The sequence below is a fragment of the Micropterus salmoides genome, unplaced genomic scaffold (assembly GCF_014851395.1).
Source record: "Micropterus salmoides isolate LMB-PRFRI ecotype aquatic unplaced genomic scaffold, ASM1485139v1 Ms_hic_scaffold_11, whole genome shotgun sequence".
Classification (NCBI taxonomy): Eukaryota; Metazoa; Chordata; class Actinopteri; order Centrarchiformes; family Centrarchidae; genus Micropterus; species Micropterus salmoides.
Genome location: NW_024040152.1, coordinates 20107282 through 20130834, shown reverse-complemented (window position 1 = coordinate 20130834; position 23553 = coordinate 20107282). Strand labels below are relative to the sequence as shown.

The 23553-nt window shown below is 41.0% G+C and overlaps 2 protein-coding genes across 2 annotated transcripts; one reads left to right on the top strand and one right to left on the bottom strand.

Annotated features, from left to right (window-relative positions):
- The first annotated feature begins 6680 nt into the window (after positions 1-6680).
- LOC119898338 (urokinase plasminogen activator surface receptor-like) lies at positions 6681-8532 on the top strand. Its single transcript, XM_038712551.1, has 5 exons — positions 6681-6831; positions 6999-7118; positions 7207-7353; positions 7724-7834; positions 7966-8532. The coding sequence occupies exons 1-5, from the start codon at positions 6789-6791 to the stop codon at positions 8166-8168; spliced, it is 624 nt and encodes a 207-aa protein (XP_038568479.1). The 5' UTR covers positions 6681-6788; the 3' UTR covers positions 8169-8532.
- A 4073-nt stretch (positions 8533-12605) lies between these two features.
- On the bottom strand, positions 12606-14337 carry LOC119898337 (urokinase plasminogen activator surface receptor-like). The gene is made up of 5 exons (XM_038712550.1): positions 14187-14337; positions 13900-14019; positions 13665-13811; positions 13182-13292; positions 12606-13050 (listed from the first exon to the last, which is right to left on the bottom strand). The coding sequence occupies exons 1-5, from the start codon at positions 14227-14229 to the stop codon at positions 12848-12850; spliced, it is 624 nt and encodes a 207-aa protein (XP_038568478.1). The 5' UTR covers positions 14230-14337; the 3' UTR covers positions 12606-12847.
- Positions 14338-23553: the final 9216 nt, after the last annotated feature.

Sequence of the window (23553 nt, the reverse complement as noted above, 5' to 3'; positions counted from 1 at the left end):
AAACTCAGGAGGATTTTTAACAAACATAACATCCCTGTGTTTTTTAAACCCAAGAACACACTAAGACAGATGCTGGTCCACCCCAAAGACAGCACACCCAAACACAAGAAAAGCAATCTAGTGTATGCAGTCCAATGCAGTGAGGAATGCACAGACCTGTATATTGGGGAGACTAAACAACCACTACACAAACGCATGGCTCAACACAGAAGGGCCAACTCCTCAGGTCAAGACTCTGCAGTCTACTTACATCTGAAGGACAGAGGACACTCGTTTGAGGACCACCAGGTGCACATTTTAGACAGAGAAGATGGATGGTTTGAAAGAGGTGTCAAGGAAGCCATCTACACCAGGGTTGAGAAGCCGTCATTGAACAGGGGAGGGGGTCTACGCCACCACTTATCCCCCACTTACAATGCTGTCCTTTCATCACTTCCCAGGAAACTCAACAAACGTAACCCATTGGCCTCAGGTGAAGATACCAACGATGGTCGTTCAGTCTTGGCCACAGGTAGTCTCAACGACTGTAACGACTGTCGTCACAACACCAAGGAACACTAACGAACCAGCGGTATCGATGACCCGGGCCAACGACCCCACTGAGGTTAAATAGCTGAGTTTCCCTGCCAGTCAGTCAGAACTGAAGAAGTCCTTTGGATAATGGACGAAACGTCTTCCAGTATCTTCAACCAAGTCCAGTTGCCCTTCATTTTAACCCTCGTTGGATACCAGAGGGGAGAAGCTGGAACAGGTTGTGTCCGGGGTCAGATGGATCTGCAGTGATTTTTCCTGCCTGTTTCCTGACTCTGGAAATGTATAAGTCCTGAATGGAGGGCAGGTTGGCACCGATGGTCTTTTCTGCAGTCCTGACTGTCCGTTGTAGTCTGTCCTTGTCCTTTTTGGTGGCAGATCCAAACCAGACAGTGATGACAGATGGGTCTCTTGAGGTGCAGTTGTTGGTGTAGGGGGAGAAGAGCAGTGGGGAGAGCACACACACCCTGGGGGGCGCCAGTGCTAATAGTCCGGGTGCTGGATGTGATGTTCCCCAGTCTCACCTGCTGACTCCTGTCAGTCAGGAAGTTTGTGATCCACTTACAGGTGGAGGCTGACACAGTGAGCTGGGTGAGTTTGGTGCTGAGGATGTCCAGGATGATGGTGTTGAACACCGAGCTGAAATCCACGAAAAGGATCCTTACATATGTCCCTGGAGAGTTGAGGTGTTGCAGGATGTAATGCAGTCTCAAGTTGACTGCATCATCCACTGACCTGTTAGCCCTGTATGCAAACTGCAGGGGGTCCAACAAGGGGCCTGTAATGTCCTTCAGGTGGGCCAACACCAGTCTTTCAAAGCACTTCATGACTACAGATGTCAGGGCGACAGGCCTGTAGTCATTTAGTCCAGAGATGGAGGGTTTTTTGGGGAGCGGGATGATTGTGGAGCGTTCGAAGCAGGAGGGATCTTCTGCCTTTGGAAGAGGTGGCTCATGTTCACAGATCTTGAGTGCAGGTGAGAGGTCAGAGAAGGGAGGTGGCAGTGTGTCAGTTGACTGTTTGAAGATGGTGTTGGAGCGGGGGAGAGGTCTGACTGTGGGCTTTTCAAACCTACAATAAAAGCCATTCAGCTCGTCTGCCAGTTGTTGAGTACCAGCAGTGTTGGGGGATGGTCTCCTGTAGTGAGTGTCCACACTCACCAACACTCTCCACACTGACGCAGGATCGTTGGCTGCAAAGCTGTTTTTTAGCTTTTCAGTGTAGCATCTCGTTGCTGCTTTGACCTCCTTAGTCAGAGTGTTCCTGGCCTGGTTGTACAGGACTCTGTTCCCACTTCTGAAGGCCTCCTCTTTGGTCTGACGAAGCTGCCTGAGGTCTGCTGTGAACCAGGGTTTTTGGTTGTTGTATGTGCGGAATGTCTTTGTCGGCACACATGTCCTCACAAAAACTGATGTAAGATGTCACAGTGTCAGTTAGTTCATCCATGTCAGTGGCTGCAGCCTCAAAAACACTCCAGTCAGTGCAGTCAAAGCAGGCCTGTAACTCCAGCTTTGACTCGTTGGTCCATCTTTTCACAGTCTTTACAACAGGTTTAGCAGATTTCAGTTTTTGCTTGTATGTTGGAATAAGATGAACCAGATAGTGATCAGAGAGTCCCAAGGCTGCATGGGGAACAGAGCAATAGGCGTCCTTTAATGTAGTGTAGCAGTGGTCCAGTGTGTTAGTGCCCCTGGTGGGACACTTAATATGCTATCTGTACTTTGGGAGTTCCTGGCTGAGGTTTGCTCTGTTGAAGTCCCCAAGAACAATGAGCAGGGAGTCTGGATGTTTTTTCTCCACATTAGTTGTCTGGTCAACCAGGTGTAGTAACGCCTCACTAACACAGGCCTGAGGTGGAATGTAAACAGCGACCAGGACAAACGAGGAAAACTCCCGCGGTGAATAAAAAGGTTTACAGTTTATAAATAATGTCTCTAAGTGAGGGCTGCATGATTTTTCCAACACTGTGACATCTGTTCACCAACCTTCGTTTATATAGAAACAGAGTCCACCTCCTCTTGTTTTCCCGTGAGCTCCATTTCGAGATCTGCGCGGATGAGATTAAATCCGCTGTCCGGGATGTGCTCGGTGAGCTAGGATTCGGTGAAACAGAGGGCGGCAGATCTGCAGAAGTCCAAGTTAGTACTGTTGAGGAGATTTTGTTGGCTAGAGAGCGGACATTCGCCAGGTGAATTGAAGGGAGCGCAGTGCGAAAACCCCACTGTCTCAGTTTAACCAACTACAGATACATTCTCAAACTTCTCATTATAACATAAACTGTATAGCATTGTTTTTCGCCATTGATTTGGCAAAGAATCTGTCAAACAAACTAAAATTGAAAGCGCCATATGGCTTTGTTCCCTTATCACATCGAAAAAGAGTGCAATTTAATGAAATAAGTACACATATAAATAAGATATTAAATCAATATAAACAAGTTATTTTAGGAGGTTAAAAAAGTAACTAAGTAAATTTTAAATGAGCTACTTTTTACTTTTACTTGAGTAGATTTTTTTTTTTTTTAAACCTGTCCTGCCCAGCAGCCTGGTATGATGACCTGGATACCATATTGTGCCAGACAGATTTTACTAACAAGATTTTTTAACAAGAGAGTATTAATATACTCCTTTGTCTGTTTTATTATTTATTTAATTGAGTAGATTTTTATAACAGTAACTTTACTTGTAGGCCTACTTAAGTAAAAGTTCATCAAAGTAATCTTACTTTTATTTAAGTAGAATATTTTTGTACTATTTCCACCAAACAGGACAATAGAAATGTTTCAAAGGCGAGTGCATCACCTCCACTTAATGTATTATATCCACGCAACAGAATATCTGTTTTTTCTATTTTTATTTATTGTTTTACTACCATAAATATGGAAAACGCAATTGCCAATTTCATCATATTATAACTGTAGTATAGTATAACTGTAGCTAAAAATACAGATTAAACTATATATGTGCTTTTACCCAGTTTTATTCTTTAAACTGCATTGGTTTCATGGTGAATAAAATTTCTGGACTGTTTTAAACAGGTTCCACTACGCAGCTCGAATCTGGGATGGGTTGAAAAAGTCCTCGTCCCTCACCTCTGAACTGCTGTTTTATTTATTAACTGTGCAAGCTCTTATGTCCGATAATCAGGTTACATAAAGAGAAATGTGTCTCTGAAAGTTGAGACCGTGGTGAGACCCTGCACCTTACAGCAGGGATGAGCGAAACCGGAAGCCCGGTGAGTGGTGAAGACGCAGATACACTGCAGGGTGACACCAACTGCTGTTTACAGACTTTGGTGGGAATCCAGTCTCACTGCTCCCTGTCAGATAGTTGTGCACGCTCCCCCAGGAAAATGTAATGATCAAATGTCACAACACCGCACCCTGTACAGCAGTGGTGGGAAAGAGAGAAAAACAATTGTCTGTACAGGTTCGAGCAAGATGTGCTAATTTTTTGCCAGTCATTATTAAACATGTGATTTTGCAACTGCAGTTTTGGTGAACGGATGTTGCACACGTGTTTTCTTAGAACATATAGCCTCCTGTATTTTTTTGAGTTTTCTTTAAAAACAATCAAATAATAATTGGTAGGAATTACTCAGAAATAAAAGGAAACTTGTGAAAAAGTTTTTATGTGTATAAACTGCATGGTGCTTTTCGTTGCACAGGTTTGTTGCACTCTGCTCTTACAGTACAGGGCAGGTATGCTGTCAATCTCTGCTGGCATATGGTTTTAAATCCTTTCACAAGAAAGAGCATAGCATTACACTATAATACCTAGCCTATATATCCAGTGTGCGAACTATACCATGGCTTTCGGGATAGCTCACTTTTTTCCCCACTCTCATGGGGAGGAATCATTCATAGCTGGACACTAATAGATGGAGTGGAGCGGACAGGACCAGGAGATCGACCAGCCCGCCGCAGACGGTCGATGATCATTCTCTCTGGCTGACTGAAGTCTGACGCTCCTGAATTTATGCATGGATCCGTGATGATAGAGAAATATATACTGTAAATTAATGACAATAAAGCATGCTGTCAATATTTTAGACATCCCCCAAAATATCACAGATCATGCTTTTAGGGGAGCTCATAGTTCGCACCCTGCCTACAGTGGGTACGGAAAGTATTCAGACCCCTTTAAGTTTTTCACTCTTTGTTTCATTGCAGCCATTTTCCAAAAATCAAAAAAGTTCATTTTATTTCTCAGTAATGTACACTCAGCACCCCATCTTGACAGAAAAAAACAGAAATGTAGAAATTGTTGCAAATTTATTAAAAAAGAAAAACTGAAATATCACATGGTCATAAGTATTCAGACCCTTTGCTCAGTATTTAGTAGAAGCACCCTTTTGATCTAATACAGCCATGAGTCGTTTTGGGAAAGATGCAACAGGTTTTTCACATCTGGATTTGGGTATCCTCTGCCATTCCTCCTTGCAGATCCTCTCCAGTTCTGTCAGGTTGGATGGTAAACGTTGGTGGACAGCCATTTTCAGGTCTCTCCGGAGATGCTCAATTGGGTTTAAGTCAGGGCTCTGGCTGGGCCATTCAAGAACAGCCACGGAGTTGTTGTGAAGCCACTCCTTCGTTATTTTAGCGGTGTGCTTAGGGTCATTGTCTTGTTGGAAGGTAAACCTTCGGCCCAGTCTGAGATCCAGAGCACTCTGGAAAAGATTTTCGTCCAGGATATCCCTGTACTTGGCCGCATTCATCTTTCCCTCGATTGCAACCAGTCGTCCTGTCCCTGCAGCTGAAAAACACCTGCCACCACCATGCTTCACTGTTGAGACTGTATTGGACAGGTGATGAGCAGTGCCTGGTTTTCTCCACACATACCGCTTAGAATTAAGGCCAAAAAGTTCTATCTTGGTCTCATCAGACCAGAGGATCTTATTTATCACCATCTTGGAGTCCTTCAGGTGTTTTTTAGCAAACTCCATGCGGGCTTTCATGTGTCTTGCACTGAGGAGAGGCTTCCGTCGGGCCACTCTGCCATAAAGCCCAGACTGGTGGATTGCTGCAGTGATGGTTGACTTACTACAACTTTCTCCCATCTCCCGACTGCATCTCTGGAGCTCAGCCACAGTGACCTTTGGGTTCTTCTTTACCTCTCTCACCAAGGCTCTTCTCCCCCGATAGCTCAGGACGGCCAGCTCTAGGAAGGGTTCTGGTCGTCCCAAACGTCTTCCATTTGAGGATTATGGAGGCCACTGTGCTCTTAGGAACCTTAAGTGCAGCAGAAATATTTTTGTAACCTTGGCCAGATCTGTGCCTTGCCACAATTCTGTCTCTGAGCTCTTCAGGCAGTTCCTTTGACCTCATGATTCTCATTTGCTCTGACATGCACTGTGAGCTGTAAGGTCTTATATAGACAGGTGTGTGGCTTTCCTAATCAAGTCCAATCAGTATAATCAAACACAGCTGGACTCAAATGAAGGTGTAGAACCATCTCAAGGATGATCAGAAGAAATAGACAGCACCTGAGTTAAATATGAGTGTCACGGCAAAGGGTCTGAATACTTATGACCATGTGATATTTCAGTTTTTCTTTTTTAATAAATTTGCAAAAAATTCTACATTTCTGTTTTACAGAAATACATTACATTTTTCTGTCAAGATGGGGTGCTGAGTGTACATTACTGAGAAATAAAATTAACTTTTTTGATTTTTGGAAAATGGCTGCAATGAAACAAAGAGTGAAAAATTTAAAGGGGTCTGAATACTTTCCGTACCCACTGTATATCAACACTATAACAGAGAACAGGAAGTGGGAGATAACTTTCATTTCCCCTTAAAGGGCATACAAACCTCCTTTTTTATGTCACCATCCATATTCTGTCTTGAATTTATTTTTTTCTAATGGCACAGACTAAGAAATGAAAATGAAAGTGTTGGTGCTGATGGAGAAATACTGTTTGAGCAAACCATTATTAAAACAGCTAATCAGACAATACAGAGTATTAGGTTTCAGGTGTTCAGGTGAGCAACCCTTTGTAAAATGTTTTGTATAACATTTTCAGATATCCAGTCAAATAGCTCAACAGACTGAAAGAGGTATACATACTGTATATCTCGCCTAAATACATGGTAAGAAAAAAAAGTTTAAAAATGTCATTTTTTAAGTTTCACATTTTGTCCCAACAGAAAGAGAAATGGGGGAGTGGTCTGAGGATGGAGGCAACGCCTTCTCAGGAGAGCTTCTTATAGCCATAACAGATCAAACTAAAACTCAGTTGTATCCCGCCATCACACAATGTATCTCCTTACGCTGATCTTTGGGATTGTTTTCCATAAAGGCAAGTTTTGATTTAGATATTTTTCTTTTTACGATTTAATCTTTAAGAAAAGATGGATTGTAATTTTTAATTAATTTACTTCAGAGTGAAGCTGTTCAATTTATTTTATCCACCCCTTAAAAAAAGAGGTGATGTTTTTGACTTATCCAAGTTTTTTGTTTCTTCAGCCTACACCCTGAAATGTTATGAGTGTGTACTGGGAAACTCAGGAACTTGCACAGACACAACTAAAGAATGTCCCTTAAGTGGTCAGCAGTGTGGAGCGCTGAGAGTCCTCTCATATGCAGGTATGGCATCTTGTGATGGATTGTTTTTATTGTAAAACTGCTGTAAAATTACAAGGTTCAGGTTAAATAGGTTACTCTTTTGTTGCAGGTGGTTCAAAACTTGTTGATCTCAATGTGAAATCGTGTGCTTTGGCTGACGAATGTATTGAGGGCTCAGTGAACTTTGGAATCTCCAGAACCGTCATTACCAGCAAGTGCTGCACCTCCGACCTCTGCAACACCCAGCTTCCTGCTGGTAACTTACCTTTATGGTTATATTGTCTTAAGTGAACGTGAAAACCCCCATCTGCCAAGTGATGCTGCACAATAGCAATTTGTGTGTGTGAGTGTTGGAGAGAGAGAAAGAGAATATCTGGGTTCAAGTTGTTTTATTGCCTAATCATGTTCTTAATCATGTTCCTGTATTTGGCATAAATCTGTACATTTTGTATGTCTGTTCATTTAAAAGCTGGTAAACCTCAACTTGTTTATCTGCAAGGAAACGCCAACAAATGTCCATAGCCTGCTGGACAAAAAACTTTGAAAAAGGCTCTTAAAAAAATAATTCCCCTCTATTCTTCTCTACCTCCCCAAACAATATGAACAATATATGTTCTATGTTACAGAACCGAATAAATCTAATCCCAATGGTAAAAAGTGCTTCAGCTGTGATGGTCAAAAGTGCACTGCAACTCTAAACTGCGAGGGGAATGAGGACCACTGCATCTCAGCAGCAGGTAACAGGCCTAAGACATTAAACATCTAACTCTATTTCACATCTTTCCTCAGCTCTGAGGGATGCTTAGTGATTGTACTTGATGTATTAGGACTTAAAGCTCACATACTAACATTATTTTTATTCTCTCAGTGAACACAGGAGGTGTACAGACTACCGTGAAGGGCTGTGCCTCCAAGCAGATCTGCTCAAATACGGCAAATCCGCAGATTTCGGGAGCCATTGGACCAGAAATTAGCTGCTGTCAGGGTGACTTCTGCTACAGCGCCAGCAGCACAAGTGCTGGCCTTCTGCTCCTGGTGGCACCGTTGTTCTCTTTGGTCATGTTCTCTTAACTGGTGGAGTCGCCAGCATCGCTGCTCAGCGTTTTCATCCGCATGGCCTCTTAGTGCTCCGCCCCTTTCTTTATCCTTTCAAACCACATGTGAGGAAGTAGACAGTTTAGCATTTCCTTTGTCTCATGCCTCATACAGATTTAACCTGCTTATTTTCTTTTTTACTTGTTGCCTATGATTGTCTTGTAAAGAATTGACTTGCAAGAGCTCTTATTTTCTTTCCTGAAGTAAAATGAGGAAAATATGAGAAACATGTCAATGCACATTTTTTGTTCGGAGCGCTATTACTAACCTGAAATCTGTTTTCAATTGTTTTTTTAAGTTTAGGTTAGGTTTTTCAGAAATATAAATATTACTGATGAAAAGCAAAATAAATAACTTTCTAAAAATGTTGTGTATTTCTGTGTTCTTAATCATTTCCCAGTCTCATTTAAACATTGAAATTGCAATTATTTATTTGTACTTGATTTGTGTTGATTATTCTCAGTTTTATATAAATAGCCATGAAAGTCCGAAACTAAGGTGGACACAGGAGACCGGCATTCCAGGTTCCCGAGTGAAATTACACAACATTAGTTTTTGGTTTTTATTTACGTTTCATTACATAAGTTAGCATTCTACACTGTTGCTAACGTTAGCTACATTAGATATTACGTTACGTTACGTTACGTAAGTTACCATGCTACATCGTTGCTAACTAAGTAGCTAGCTAGCTAGCTAACGATGCTAGATCTCCTTAACCATCTGTCTATCTATCAACATAGTTAATGTGCATGTCGACCGGCTAACCCTACAGCTGCGCAGATCGGCCTCATGGCTGACATTATTATTATTGCTATTTTACACTTACCACACACACACACAATAACTGATGGTGACAAGGACTTAGTTTTACATTTGAGGGAGGGCTGCCTGTGTTACGCCCCTTTAAAAGCGGAATTAGAAAGTACAACTCGGACACGATGTAGCTTCACTCAAGTCCAATGTTATAATGCATTTACCATGAACAGCATAATAACATCCATCCATCCATCGTCAACCGCTTATCCTGCATACAGGGTCGCGGGGGAATAATAACATGTTTACATAATATCACAATTAAACATGTCATTTTCCCTTTGGATGACATAATAATGTCCCTCTATGAAACGGTCCGGGTATCTGTGGATAATCCGTAATTCGTTTGTAATTCAAAAATGAAAATACAATACCAATGAAAATATTAATAATCGTTTTTGCGAAATCGTTTAACGATAAAATGAATCACCAAAAACGAAAAACGTGGTTTTCCATTTTTGGCGATTCATTTTATCGTTATTCCTTTTTGAACAAATAATGAAGAGAGTGTGAACTTCAGTCAATTCGTTTTTCGTTATAGACCAAAAACGGAAGTCACGTGGTCTATTCTATTATAAAACCTTCAAAATAAAAGTAGCCCATCTACTGTGTGTTTAGCAAGCAAACTAAAATAACGTTTTTAATAAAACTAAAACAATTTTTTTAGTAAAACTAAACTAACACTGTATGTGAAAAAAAACACTTTAGTTAACAGAAATAAAAATAAAAACTAATATAACAATACCTCTGACAAATGTTTAGTTCTTCCTAACAGCCAGACCATTGGTGACCTGTAACTTCAGATTAAGACAAGTAAACTAATGTTATATGTTGCTTAGGCCAGCAGTTAGCCTATTTATTTAAGTTTCTATTATTTCATTCATACTTAAGTTTTGTAACATATTTATAGGGCTTCTTGCTATGTAGAAGCTCAACCAGCAGAGGTCACTCTACCCCCTTCTGTGGCGCCAACAGGCAACAAGGTTTTGACCTTTTGACTTGTGTTTCTATCAAAGAGAAGGCTGGCACTGCTATCAGTGGAAGCTAATCACTGAGTTTGAAGAATTTGCAGAACTTCACCTGCCTCCCAGCTGCTCTTTCTATGGCACTATAACTGCTGAAAACTCTCCGCATCAACAATCTACTGCTACCCTCTGTGTCAAAACAAAACTCTTCCAAAACAAATCTGTGCAGTTGTATACTTTTTATTTTCCTTTGGAATTTTCTCCAGTGTTATATTCTTATTATGTTAGTTAAGTAGATTAAATATTTTTAATACAGGCTGTAGTTCTCATTAGTTATGTAGGCCTACTTATATGTGAAACCTGGTGAGCATTTCTGTGAGTAAAAAAGCATCTCCTCTGGCTCTGGAGCTTTCAAGTCTTTTACTGCCTTTCTTGGGTTAAATTCTGTTTAATGAGCCATCAGGGAAAATTATGCACTGTTCAAATCTGTGTAAAGTAAAATAAAAGTGAAATTGAGTCCCAAGACTGGTGATGTGAGCCTGTGCAGGGTTTGAGGACTGATGATAGTATCAAGGCCGGCCCCATCACCTTCCGTCACTCTCTTCAAATAAATGTTGGTCTGGCAGGACAAAGCAGCACACCACTCCTTCCTACAGCACCATAAAAGAGCCCTGTTGTCACTTTCAGATATTTACATCATGCTTTATGGTAACTACACCTTGTAATTCCGCATTAAACAGAATTTAACCCAAGAAAGGCAGTAAAAGACTTGTATGAAATGACACACAAAATGCAAAAAAATGCGCTGGAATACCTCTCCAAATGACTTAAGAAATCACCGTGTTATTCATTCATTCACACCTTTTGATGATACTAGGCTGCATTGTGGCATAGTTTCCTTTGGTGTTGCCAGCTCTTGTGATAAACCTAATAAACACTAAAGAAGACCATGATGTGAACTGATTATTTTGTAGAAATAGAAAAAAAAAAAAAGTATGAAACAATTGTGTGAGTGCGAGGGAACTAAAATAAATTGGTTAGGAAGTCGGAGTTGTGTTAATATATTTAACGTTTTGTTGTAAAAACCAAACAAAAACATTTTATATAAATATTTGTGAGAACTGCCTTTTTTCACTTTAGCACCTGCCCCTAAAATGTTTGTGCACGTCCCTATTTGGTTTGGTGAAAACCATGTGAAAACCATGAACCAGGACATTTTTAATATCTCTTGTATTCAGCTGAATTCAAAGAATCCCCAGACATAAGTCCTAATTTCAACCAAGTAGCAAACTTGGTTTAAATCAAAAGCTGTTAATGTATGAACTGCCTGTTATGAAAACCTTGTCCACTAGATGGCAGGACACTGTTGATACATAGACCGTTGTTTCCCACAAAATGTCCCTCTAATCACATTTCCTGTCAGTTACACATGACTAACAAATACACAGTTAAAGATGGAGACAGGCTGAACAGTTGAAGGTGATCTAGACTCTGGGAATAGGCATCTCCAGTGTGCACAAAATCTAAGAACATTTAGAAATACATTTCTTCATTTAGCTGATGCTTCTATCCAAAGCGACTTACAATTGCCATACATGTCAGAGGTCGCACGCCTCAGGAGTAACTAGGGGTTAATTATCTTGCTCAGGGACACAGCGGTGGATGGGTCACAGTGGGAATCAAACCCAGGACTCTCACACCAAAGGCACATGTCTTTTCCATTGCGCCATCACCTCCCCCATCCAAATCATCCTTTGGGATGATCAAAATCATTTGCATCAGCCATCAGTAGGTCAGTTTATCCACAATTTTACACATGTATTTATCTTACCACTTATGTATTTATCTTACCACTTATGTATTTATCTTACCACTTATGTATTTATCTACCAAGCCACTGGTAAGGCAGCTATTGATAGTGAGATTGCAAGAACACATTTGTAAATTAAAAAGATCAAATTTAATTTTTTCCATAAGATAATAAAGAGTTACTATTTTCTGTGGCTCATATTGTGCCTTATACAAACTGGCATTTGTTGCCAGCTAGTTTCAAACTAAATCATATTGAGGGCCCTTTCTGTATTATGATATGTTTTGGGACACGTCTGAAGTGCTTAATCTTATTAAAACCTACAAAAACTTTTCACAATACTTCAGGGATGCCTTCAACCTAGAGTCTGGAATCAGCAACTACATAATGTGGGCATGAATCAAACCTGGGCCTCTGTAACTTTTCACTGTGTCTGGGATGCTGCCCATAATAACTGACATTTATGTAAACATTTAAGCTAACAGTTTGTTGGCTTGTCATGAATAGAAAGAGCAGTTTGCTCATCATGAATCTTGTGCACAACGTCTTGTTGTAAATGATTCCATGAACCAACTTTAAAACTGAGAATAATCAACAAAATCAAGTACAAATAAATAATTGCAATTTCAATGTTTAAATGAGACTGGGAAATGATTAAGAACACAGAAATACACAACATTTTTAGAAAGTTATTTATTTTGCTTTTCATCAGTAATATTTATATTTCTGAAAAACCTAACCTAAACTTAAAAAAACAATTGAAAACAGATTTCAGGTTAGTAATAGTGCTCCGAACAAAAAATGTGCATTGACATGTTTCTAATATTTTCCTCATTTTACTTCAGGAAAAAAAATAAGAGCTCTTGCAAGTCAATTCTTTACAAGACAATCATAGGCAACAAGTAAAAAAGAAAATAAGCAGGTTAAATCTGTATGAGGCATGAGACAAAGGAAATGCTAAACTGTCTACTTCCTCACATGTGGTTTGAAAGGATAAAGAAAGGGGCGGAGCACTAAGAGGCCATGCGGATGAAAACGCTGAGCAGCGATGCTGGCGACTCCACCAGTTAAGAGAACATGACCAAAGAGAACAACGGTGCCACCAGGAGCAGAAGGCCAGCACTTGTGCTGCTGGCGCTGTTGCAGAAGTCACCCTGACAGCAGCTAATTTCTGGTCCAATGGCTCCCGAAATCTGCGGATTTGCCGTATTTGAGCAGATCTGCTTGGAGGCACAGCCCTTCACGGTAGTCTGTACACCTCCTGTGTTCACTGAGAGAATAAAAATAATGTTAGTATGTGAGCTTTAAGTCCTAATACATCAAGTACAATCACTAAGCATCCCTCAGAGCTGAGGAAAGATGTGAAATAGAGTTAGATGTTTAATGTCTTAGGCCTGTTACCTGCTGCTGAGATGCAGTGGTCCTCATTCCCCTCGCAGTTTAGAGTTGCGGTGCACTTTTGACTATCACAGCTGAAGCACTTTTTACCATTGGGATTAGATTTATTCGGTTCTGTAACATAGAACATATATTGTTCATATTGTTTGGGGAGGTAGAGAAGAATAGAGGGGAATTATCTTTTTTTAAGAGCCTTTTTCAAAGTTTTTTGTCCAGCAGGCTATGGACATTTGTTGGCGTTTCCTTGCAGATAAACAAGTTGAGGTTTACCAGCTTTTAAATGAACAGACATACAAAATGTACAGATTTATGCCAAATACAGGAACATGATTAAGAACATGATTAGGCAATAAAACAACTTGAACCCAGATATTCTCTTTCTCTCTCTCCAACACTCACACACACAAATTGCTATTGTGCAGCATCACTTGGCAGATGGGGGTTTTCACGTTCACTTAAGACAATATAACCATAAAGGTAAGTTACCAGCAGGAAGCTGGGTGTTGCAGAGGTCGGAGGTGCAGCACTTGCTGGTAATGACGGTTCTGGAGATTCCAAAGTTCACTGAGCCCTCAATACATTCGTCAGCCAAAGCACACGATTTCACATTGAGATCAACAAGTTTTGAACCACCTGCAACAAAAGAGTAACCTATTTAACCTGAACCTTGTAATTTTACAGCAGTTTTACAATAAAAACAATCCATCACAAGATGCCATACCTGCATATGAGAGGACTCTCAGCGCTCCACACTGCTGACCACTTAAGGGACATTCTTTAGTTGTGTCTGTGCAAGTTCCTGAGTTTCCCAGTACACACTCATAACATTTCAGGGTGTAGGCTGAAGAAACAAAAAACTTGAATAAGTCAAAAACATCACCTCTTTTTTTAAGGGGTGGATAAAATAAATTGAACAGCTTCACTCTGAAGTAAATTAATTGAAAATTACAATCCATCTTTTCTTAAAGATTAAATCGTAAAAAGAAAAAAATCTAAATCAAAACTTGCCTTTATGGAAAACAATCCCAAAGATCAGCGTAAGGAGATACATTGTGTGATGGCGGGATACAACTGAGTTTTAGTTTGATCTGTTATGGCTATAAGAAGCTCTCCTGAGAAGGCGTTGCCTCCATCCTCAGACCACTCCCCCATTTCTCTTTCTGTTGGGACAAAATGTGAAACTTAAAAAATGAGATTTTTAAACTTTTTTTTCTTACCATGTATTTAGGCGAGATATACAGTATGTATACCTCTTTCAGTCTGTTGAGCTATTTGACTGGATATCTGAAAATGTTATACAAAACATTTTACAAAGGGTTCTGTTTTAATAATGGTTTGCTCAAACAGTATTTCTCCATCAGCACCAACACTTTCATTTTCATTTCTTCAAAAAAGAAATTCAAGACAGAATATGGATGGTGACATAAAAAAGGAGGTTTGTATGCCCTTTAAGGGGAAATGAAAGTTATCTCCCACTTCCTGTTCTCTGTTATAGTGTTGATATAGGCAGGGTGCGAACTACGAGCTCCCCTAAAGAGGACATCAGCTCCCCTAAAAGCATGATCTGTGATATTTTGGGGGATGTCTAAAATATTGACAGCATGCTTTATTGTCATTAATTTACAGTATATATTTCTCTATCATCACGGATCCATGCATAAATTCAGGAGCGTCAGACTTCAGTCAGCCAGAAAGAATGATCATCGACCGTCCGCGGCGGGCTGGTCGATCTCCTGGTCCTGTCCGCTCCACTCCATCTATTAGTGTCCAGCTATGAATGATCCCCCCCCCATGAGAGTGGGGAAAAAAGTGAGCTATCCCGAAAGCCATGGTATAGTTCGCACACTGGATATATATAGGCTAGGTATTATAGTGTAATGCTATGCTCTTTCTTGTGAAAGGATTTAAAACCATATGCCAGCAGAGATTGACAGCATACCTGCCCTGTACTGTAAGAGCAGAGTGCAACAAACCTGTGCAATGAAAAGCACCATGCAGTTTATACACATAAAAACTTTTTCACAAGTTTCCTTTATAAGTAATTCCTACCAATTATTATTTGATTGATGTTTTTAAAGAAAACTCAAAAAAATACAGGAGGCTATATGTTCTAAGAAAACACGTGTGCAACATCCGTTCACCAAAACTGCAGTTGCAAAATCACATGTTTAATAATGACTGGCAAATAAAAAAAAATTAGCACATCTTGCTCGAACCTGTACAGACAATTGTTTTTCTCTCTTTCCCACCACTGCTGTACAGGGTGCGGTGTTGTGACATTTGATCATTACATTTTCCTGGGGGAGCGTGCACAACTATCTGACAGGGAGCAGTGAGACTGGATTCCCACCAAAGTCTGTAGACAGCAGTTGGTGTCACCCTGCAGTGTATCTGCGTCTTCACCACTCACCGGGCTTCCGGTTTCTTTCAGAGACACATTTCTCTTTATGTAACCTGATTATCGGACATAAGAGCTTGCACAGTTAATAAATAAAACAGCAGTTCAGAGGTGAGGGACGAGGACTTTTTCAACCCATCCCAGATTCGAGCTGCGTAGTGGAACCTGTTTAAAACAGTCCAGAAATTTTATTCACCATGAAACCAATACAGTTTAAAGAATAAAACTGGGTAAAAGCACATATATAGTTTAATCTGTATTTTTAGCTACAGTTATACTATACTACAGTTATAATATGATGAAATTGGTAATTGCGTTTTCCATATTTATGGTAGTAAAACAATAAATAAAAATAGAAAAAACAGATATTCTGTTGCGTGGATATAATACATTAAGTGGAGGTGATGCACTCGCCTTTGAAACATTTTGAAACAACTATTGTCCTGTTTGGTGGAAATAGTACAAAAATATTCTACTTAAATAAAAGTAAGATTACTTTGATGAACTTTTACTTAAGTAGGCCTACAAGTAAAGTTACTGTTATAAAAATCTACTCAATTAAATAAATAATAAAACAGACAAAGGAGTATATTAATACTCTCTTGTTAAAGTAAAATCTGTCTGGCACAATATGGTATCCAGGTCATCATACCAGGCTGCTGGGCAGGACAGGTTTAAAAAAAAAAAAAAAAATCTACTCAAGTAAAAGTAAAAAGTAGCTCATTTAAAATTTACTTAGTTACTTTTTTAACCTCCTAAAATAACTTGTTTATATTGATTTAATATCTTATTTATATGTGTACTTATTTCATTAAATTGCACTCTTTTTCGATTTGATAAGGGAACAAAGCCATATGGCGCTTTCAATTTTAGTTTGTTTGACAGATTCTTTGCCAAATCAATGGCGAAAAACAATGCTATACAGTTTATGTTATAATGAGAAGTTTGAGAATGTATCTGTAGTTGGTTAAACTGAGACAGTGGGGTTTTCGCACTGCGCTCCCTTCAATTCACCTGGCGAATGTCCGCTCTCTAGCCAACAAAATCTCCTCAACAGTACTAACTTGGACTTCTGCAGATCCGCCGCCCTCTGTTTCACCGAATCCTAGCTCACCGAGCACATCCCGGACAGCGGATTTAATCTCATCCGCGCAGATCTCGAAATGGAGCTCACGGGAAAACAAGAGGAGGTGGACTCTGTTTCTATATAAACGAAGGTTGGTGAACAGATGTCACAGTGTTGGAAAAATCATGCAGCCCTCACTTAGAGACATTATTTATAAACTGTAAACCTTTTTATTCACCGCGGGAGTTTTCCTCGTTTGTCCTGGTCGCTGTTTACATTCCACCTCAGGCCTGTGTTAGTGAGGCGTTACTACACCTGGTTGACCAGACAACTAATGTGGAGAAAAAACATCCAGACTCCCTGCTCATTGTTCTTGGGGACTTCAACAGAGCAAACCTCAGCCAGGAACTCCCAAAGTACAGATAGCATATTAAGTGTCCCACCAGGGGCACTAACACACTGGACCACTGCTACACTACATTAAAGGACGCCTATCGCTCTGTTCCCCGTGCAGCCTTGGGACTCTCTGATCACTAATCTGCTAAACCTGTTGTAAAGACTGTGAAAAGATGGACCAACGAGTCAAAGCTGGAGTTACAGGCCTGCTTTGACTGCACTGACTAGAGTGTTTTTGAGGCTGCAGCCACTGACATGGATGAACTAACTGACACTGTGACATCTTACATCAGCTTTTGTGAGGACATGTGTGCCGACAAAGACATTCCGCATATACAACAACCAAAAACCCTGGTTCACAGCAGACCTCAGGCAGCTTCGTCAGACCAAAGAGGAGGCCTTCAGAAGTGGGAACAGAGTCCTGTACAACCAGGCCAGGAACACTCTAAGACTAAGGAGGTCAAAGCAGCAACGAGATGCTACACTGAAAAGCTAAAAAACAGCTTTGCAGCCAACGATCCTGCGTCAGTGTGGAGAGTGTTGGTGAGTGTGGACACTCACTACAGGAGACCATCCCCCAACACTGCTGGTACTCAACAACTGGCAGACGAGCTGAATGGCTTTTATTGTAGGTTTGAAAAGCCCACAGTCAGACCTCTCCCCCGCTCCAACACCATCTTCAAACAGTCAACTGACACACTGCCACCTCCCTTCTCTGACCTCTCACCTGCACTCAAGATCTGTGAACATGAGCCACCTCTTCCAAAGGCAGAAGATCAGGAAGGCTCCTGGCCCAGTGTGTCTCCATCCTGCCTGAAAATCTGTGCAGACCAGCTGGCCCCCATCTTCACACATGTTTTCAACAGATCACTGGAGCTGTGTCAAGTTCCCTCCTGCTTCGAACGCTCCACAATCATCCCGCTCCCCAAAAAATCCTCCATCTCTGGACTAAATGACTACAGGCCTGTCGCCCTGACATCTGTAGTCATGAAGTGCTTTGAAAGACTGGTGTTGGCTCACCTGAAGGACATTACAGGCCTCTTGTTGGACCCCCTGCAGTTTGCATACAGGGCTAACAGGTCAGTGGATGATGCAGTCAACTTGGGACTGCATTACATCCTGCAACACCTCAACTCTCCAGGGACATATGTAAGGATCCTTTTCGTGGACTTCAGCTCGGTGTTCAACACCATCATCCTGGACATCCTCAGCACCAAACTCACCCAGCTCACTGTGTCAGCCTCCACCTGTAAGTGGATCACAAACTTCCTGACTGACAGGAGTCAGCAGGTGAGACTGGGGAACATCACATCCAGCACCTGGACTATTAGCACTGGCGCCCCCCAGGGTGTGTGTGCTCTCCCCACTGCTCTTCTCCCCCTACACCAACAACTGCACCTCAAGAGACCCATCTGTCATCACTGTCTGGTTTGGATCTGCCACCAAAAAGGACAAGGACAGACTACAACGGACAGTCAGGACTGCAGAAAAGACCATCGGTGCCAACCTGCCCTCCATTCAGGACTTATACATTTCCAGAGTCAAGAAACAGGCAGGAAAAATCACTGCAGATCCATCTGACCCCGGACACAACCTGTTCCAGCTTCTCCCCTCTGGTAGGTGCTACAGAGCACTGTATGCCAAAACCAACAGACTTAGGAACAGTTTCTTCCCACAAGCCATCACTCTGATGGTGTCAGGAACAATTCTTGTGCAATAACCCAGTAACTCTGCCTCTATAGGTATAGCCTTTTCAAATGTTATCGACCGAATGGATCATATTCTGATAGTGAAACAAGTCATTTTAACAAGTCTAGTAAAAGTTACTTCAAAGCAGGGACACTTCCTGTTGGCTCGGAGGCATTGCGAGGCTACTCAGCCGACCAATCACAGAGCTTACGGTCCGCGTCGACTCAACATGTAGCTACATTTTTCAGGAGGTTCACGTCAGGCTACGCCGTAGGTGACGGCGTAGGGTAGGGGGCTACGCAGAGGCTACGCCGTCAATTTGACGCAGAAGTATAAATTGCACTTAACACTTTCAACATTCTCTATTTCAGTGCTGTTCATACTGTTATATTGTCATATTGTAGATACTATATACCAAATCCACCTACCTCAAGTCATTACTCCTGCACAAAATACTTACTTATTTATTCCAGCATCCTTTGCACTATGCTTCATTGCACTGTGTACATGTGTACATGTATGCATGTATATGTACCTATATATCACATCCACCTCTGACATGTACAAACACCGCGGGGGCCGGACTTTCAATTGCCATATTACTGTTTAATATTTTCAACTTTCGCAAAACAAATTTTTTTTATTTTATATCAGTGTGAACAGACTCCTTAAAAACATGGTAGGCCTAAATCCATAATGATAAATCTACATAGGCTATACTAAACAGGCCTACTTAACTAGAAAATGCTCTCAAGCCGCAGCCAAGGAGTTCACTGAGGAGTGATGGTTAAAATCTGTAATTGTAAATGTAACTCTGATTGGAATGAATTATACTGTAAATCAACCGGTTTAGACGCTATTATGCAGCTGTGTTGTTTTTGTGCATGAGACTGGTGGTAGCAGATGCCTTTTAATACCACAGGGCACAATACAGTAGTCTGGGGCAGCTAAACAAACTATTGTCGGGCAGTTATTGGTATTTTACATAATTCTGTGAGCAGTCATGATCTGACTTTGTGCTGCACTCAACGTCGTCTGCGAACAGACCTCTGGTCCTGTAAAGCACTCTGGATATGATTTGTAGTAGCCTATATGAATGAAGTTCATAGCACTATAAATGGAAGGTGGGCAGAGACGAATGTGTTTACCAATTCTTCTCAGTCAGGATTGTGTGTGACAGCTCACAGCGGGCCATGGCAGGTATTTGGCTACAGAGTTTTGAAACCACCAACCTAACCCTAAAGCCCCGTCCCCCCCCCCGTCCCCTGACCTTTTGGTTGCCTTTGTTTTTTTGTGGCTTCTGTTTCATGTTTGCAGTCTTTCTCTGTACTTAGTTTCGAATCTGCCTTTTGCTCTCAATCAGTCATTCAACTCTTTTTCCTTTGTTTGTTTTTCTAGTGTTCCAAAAAGGTTTTTACATTGTAGTATAATTTGGTTTACTCTAATTGGAAAGATGCTGGAATAATTTTTTGCCCTGAAACAGGACTGACTTTTTGTCCCCCATTACTTACATTGAAATTGGTCTCTTTGAATTTGGTCTCACTTAGACCAAGTCTTAACAGGGCCAAGCTTTTTCTCCGCTGTGTTGATATTTTTATAGGGGCCAAGTAGAATTTAGTTTTCTCTGCTGTTTTGACTGCTTTTAACAAGATTGTAGCACAGAAACAAAATATCATATGAGTTTTGACTGGTGTGAGAGATGGGAAATCAAACAAAGCAAACAATAAAAGGTGGAAAGCTGATTATTCATAACCCATTAGAATTATGGGTAAACAAATAGGTTTATCAGGTAAATTAATCTAATTTTATTTTATATTTGACTCTTTTTAAATGTTGCTTTTATGTTTTATGTAAAGCCCTTTGAAATGCCTTGTTGCTGGACTGTGCTATACAAATAAATTTGCCTTGCCTTTGCAGACAGTAAGGACAACAATTAAAGTGAGCGACAGTGCATTCAAATACATATGCATCTCTAACTATTTCTAACTTCAAGAAGCTTGTGAGAAACTCATCTCTTCTGAGAACACTTTCTCATATAACACCTCAAACCGCTAACATGCACCTTCTGTGCTGTACTTTATACGTCTCCTTACAATCCTCTTGTATTGACTGCTTTATTTGTTAACTCTTAATTTCTCCCCCTAGGTATTTACCCCATTGATACTACCACCAAGTTGATAACAGCTACTGGTTCCACTACAGTCACACTTTTGTGAAAATCATCACTTGAGTGAAAATCAAGTTAATAAAAACTTACTAATAAGTACAAGTAACCACAGGGAATGTGTCTCATCATGAGGGTGGTTATTCCAGTTATTGCTGCTTATATCAGCAAATTATGTTAGATGAGTTTCAACACACGTTAGATGGGTACATAGGCAGTTTAAAAAGGATTTGCCCACATTTGTGGTCTAAAAGACCAACTGAAAGAGTAGCATTACTGAACTTATGAAAAAGCAGAAGACAAATATCCTCTCAAGATACAAGATGAAATGCTCAACATTCCTGTGGCAGGAGTAGATATTTATCCCAAGTTATCGTCAGAGCGTTCCTGAGAGCAGCCCTCTTCTTTTGTTCTGTAAACATGGGCAGTAAGTAAGTATAACACATACCCATCGCAGACAAACAAGTACCCACCTGTACAGTTTTGAACTAAAATGATCACATGGCACGCTGTAAACAGGAAGGTGGCCGATCTGAAGAGACTTATGCGGCATTCAGACCAAACGTGAATTTTCAAATAAATAATGTAGTAAACAAGTGTGAAAAAGTGATAAATGTAATGCGTTCCCTCTCAGGTAGTACATGGGGTGCAGGCAGAGATACTCAACTAATGATCTACAGGGCAATGGTAAGGACTGGATTATGGTTGTGTATGTTATGGGACAGCAGCTGAAACAGACTTAAAAAGGCTGGAAGTTATACAGGCTAACTGAGACTATGTTGCGGGGCCCTTTGTACAACTCCAGTCCCGGCTTTACTGGTAGAGATGGGGGAAATGCCACTATCAATTCGATGGGAGAAATTGGCAATGCAGTATATTGTTAAGCTATGGGCACATAAAGGACAACATCCTACAAAAACAGTACTACTTAAGGCATGGGAGTGGGAGTCAGGGAAAAGGAGGAAGGAATGTTTTATATTTAACATGAGTAAAAAGGTGGAGGAACTGGGACAGAGGGAGGTAGGGGTGGCCCCGCAAGTTCACTGGTCAGTTGTACCACCGTGGATGCTGCCCATACCAGAAATAGACTTCAGTATAATGGACAACATAAAACATCATGAAGGCACTGTGCATTCCCATATGGTAAAACAAAGACTGGAAAATCATTGGGGGTCTTATCTACAGACCTTTTTGTAGAGCTGATGGTTCTGTTGCATAGAATCGAACAGGCTGGAGGGTCAGTGGGATTTCTTTGGGTGCCTGCACTTGTTGGGGTGGAAGGGAATGAGGTGGCAGACAGGGCAGCAAAAATGGCTTTGAAAAGAGACATTGAGCTAGCAGTTTGGATTGTTTCTGAATGTCGGACTGTCATTAAGGGACACATTACAGCAGTGTGGCAGAGGGAGTGGGAAAATGAAACAAGGGGTCATCACTACTATTCAGTACAAAAAAAGAGAAGACATTCTGTAATCATGACAAGACAACGACTGGGACACTGTGGACTTGCATAGGATCTGGCAAAGATGGGCAAACATGAGGATGGACTCTGTAGAACCTGCAATCAACAACAGACTGTTAAACATGTGTTTATGGAATGTCGGCAGTACAAAAAGCAAAGGGATCAACTTTACTCTACGCTATCAGGAGCTGGAATACAGACAGTGACATTGAGAGACATTTTGAATCCTCCTGAGAACCAATCGAAGATAGTGGAAGCAGTCATGTACTTTATATCTGCAACAGGATTACCCCTCTGAAAATGGTGATGCCATGAAACGATACTGAGAATGAACTGTGAGAGGCAGCAATATGCCGCAAGGCAGCTAGTCTGCCGGAAAGCCAGAAGAAGAAGAACGCAAATTTTCTCCTTGCGATGCTTTCCTTGCATGAGTACATTTGCTGCAAGTGTTCACACACAAGGTGAGAAGGCGATTTTAACGCGATAACGTGAATAAACACAACTTGCCATTACTACAGCTGTATGAACCCAAAGTAAACATTTTGCTGTGATTATATAGCAATAAATGGATTAAACTGATGCTGAAATAACTACAACATGATACCGATTTGTTAAACATATGAATTCATGCTTTGTCAGGTCTGTCAGCAAGACAGCAGGACAACAACTTCTAAAATGTTTGTTTTCTGAATGGAGTTTGGATCAATTAGGGCTATTCTATGCTAACTTGGTCACAGTAAAGTACAATGATAGCTGGAATAAAGTTACAGCCACATGTTTTCTGAACTCACCAGGTAGTTCAACTTCCACGCTTTCTTTTCTCCAAGTAATGTCGAGTTTTATCCAGTTTTTATATAAATATGAAGTCGTAGTCCGACAGCTAATAACAACAGTGGAACCGGATGTGCATGGACGCTATCTGCTGAGAAGCTCCAGTGAAGATAAATCAACATTGTAATCCCAAAAACTAAAGTAAAAAGCTAATTTAATAAAAGCAGTTTATTCAGAGCTCCTCCCGCGAGTAAATGGCGTCCAGTTTGACTACGGGGGTTTATTTGTCCAAAGGTTGCAGCGCTGCTCCCTGCTCCTCTCCCCCAAGTTTAGCCAGCAGCCAGCAGATTTTCAATCCCCCGCTCTGCCCGGCCCTCTCCACAGATCGCTCTGAAGCCGTTGGTGACTTACGGACAGTCTCAACACTGATAG

Bases quoted from the DNA above. Each gene is read 5' to 3' on its own strand.
- LOC119898338 (XM_038712551.1), top strand. From the start codon at position 6,789: ATGTATCTCCTTACGCTGATCTTTGGGATTGTTTTCCATAAAG. The intron at 7,119-7,206 runs GTATGGCATCTT...CTTTTGTTGCAG, and splicing joins GAGAGTCCTCTCATATGCAG to GTGGTTCAAAACTTGTTGAT. The intron at 7,835-7,965 runs GTAACAGGCCTA...TTATTCTCTCAG, and splicing joins CCACTGCATCTCAGCAGCAG to TGAACACAGGAGGTGTACAG.
- LOC119898337 (XM_038712550.1), bottom strand. From the start codon at position 14,229: ATGTATCTCCTTACGCTGATCTTTGGGATTGTTTTCCATAAAG. The intron at 13,293-13,664 runs GTAACTTACCTT...TCTATGTTACAG, and splicing joins CAACACCCAGCTTCCTGCTG to AACCGAATAAATCTAATCCC. The intron at 13,051-13,181 runs GTAACAGGCCTA...TTATTCTCTCAG, and splicing joins CCACTGCATCTCAGCAGCAG to TGAACACAGGAGGTGTACAG.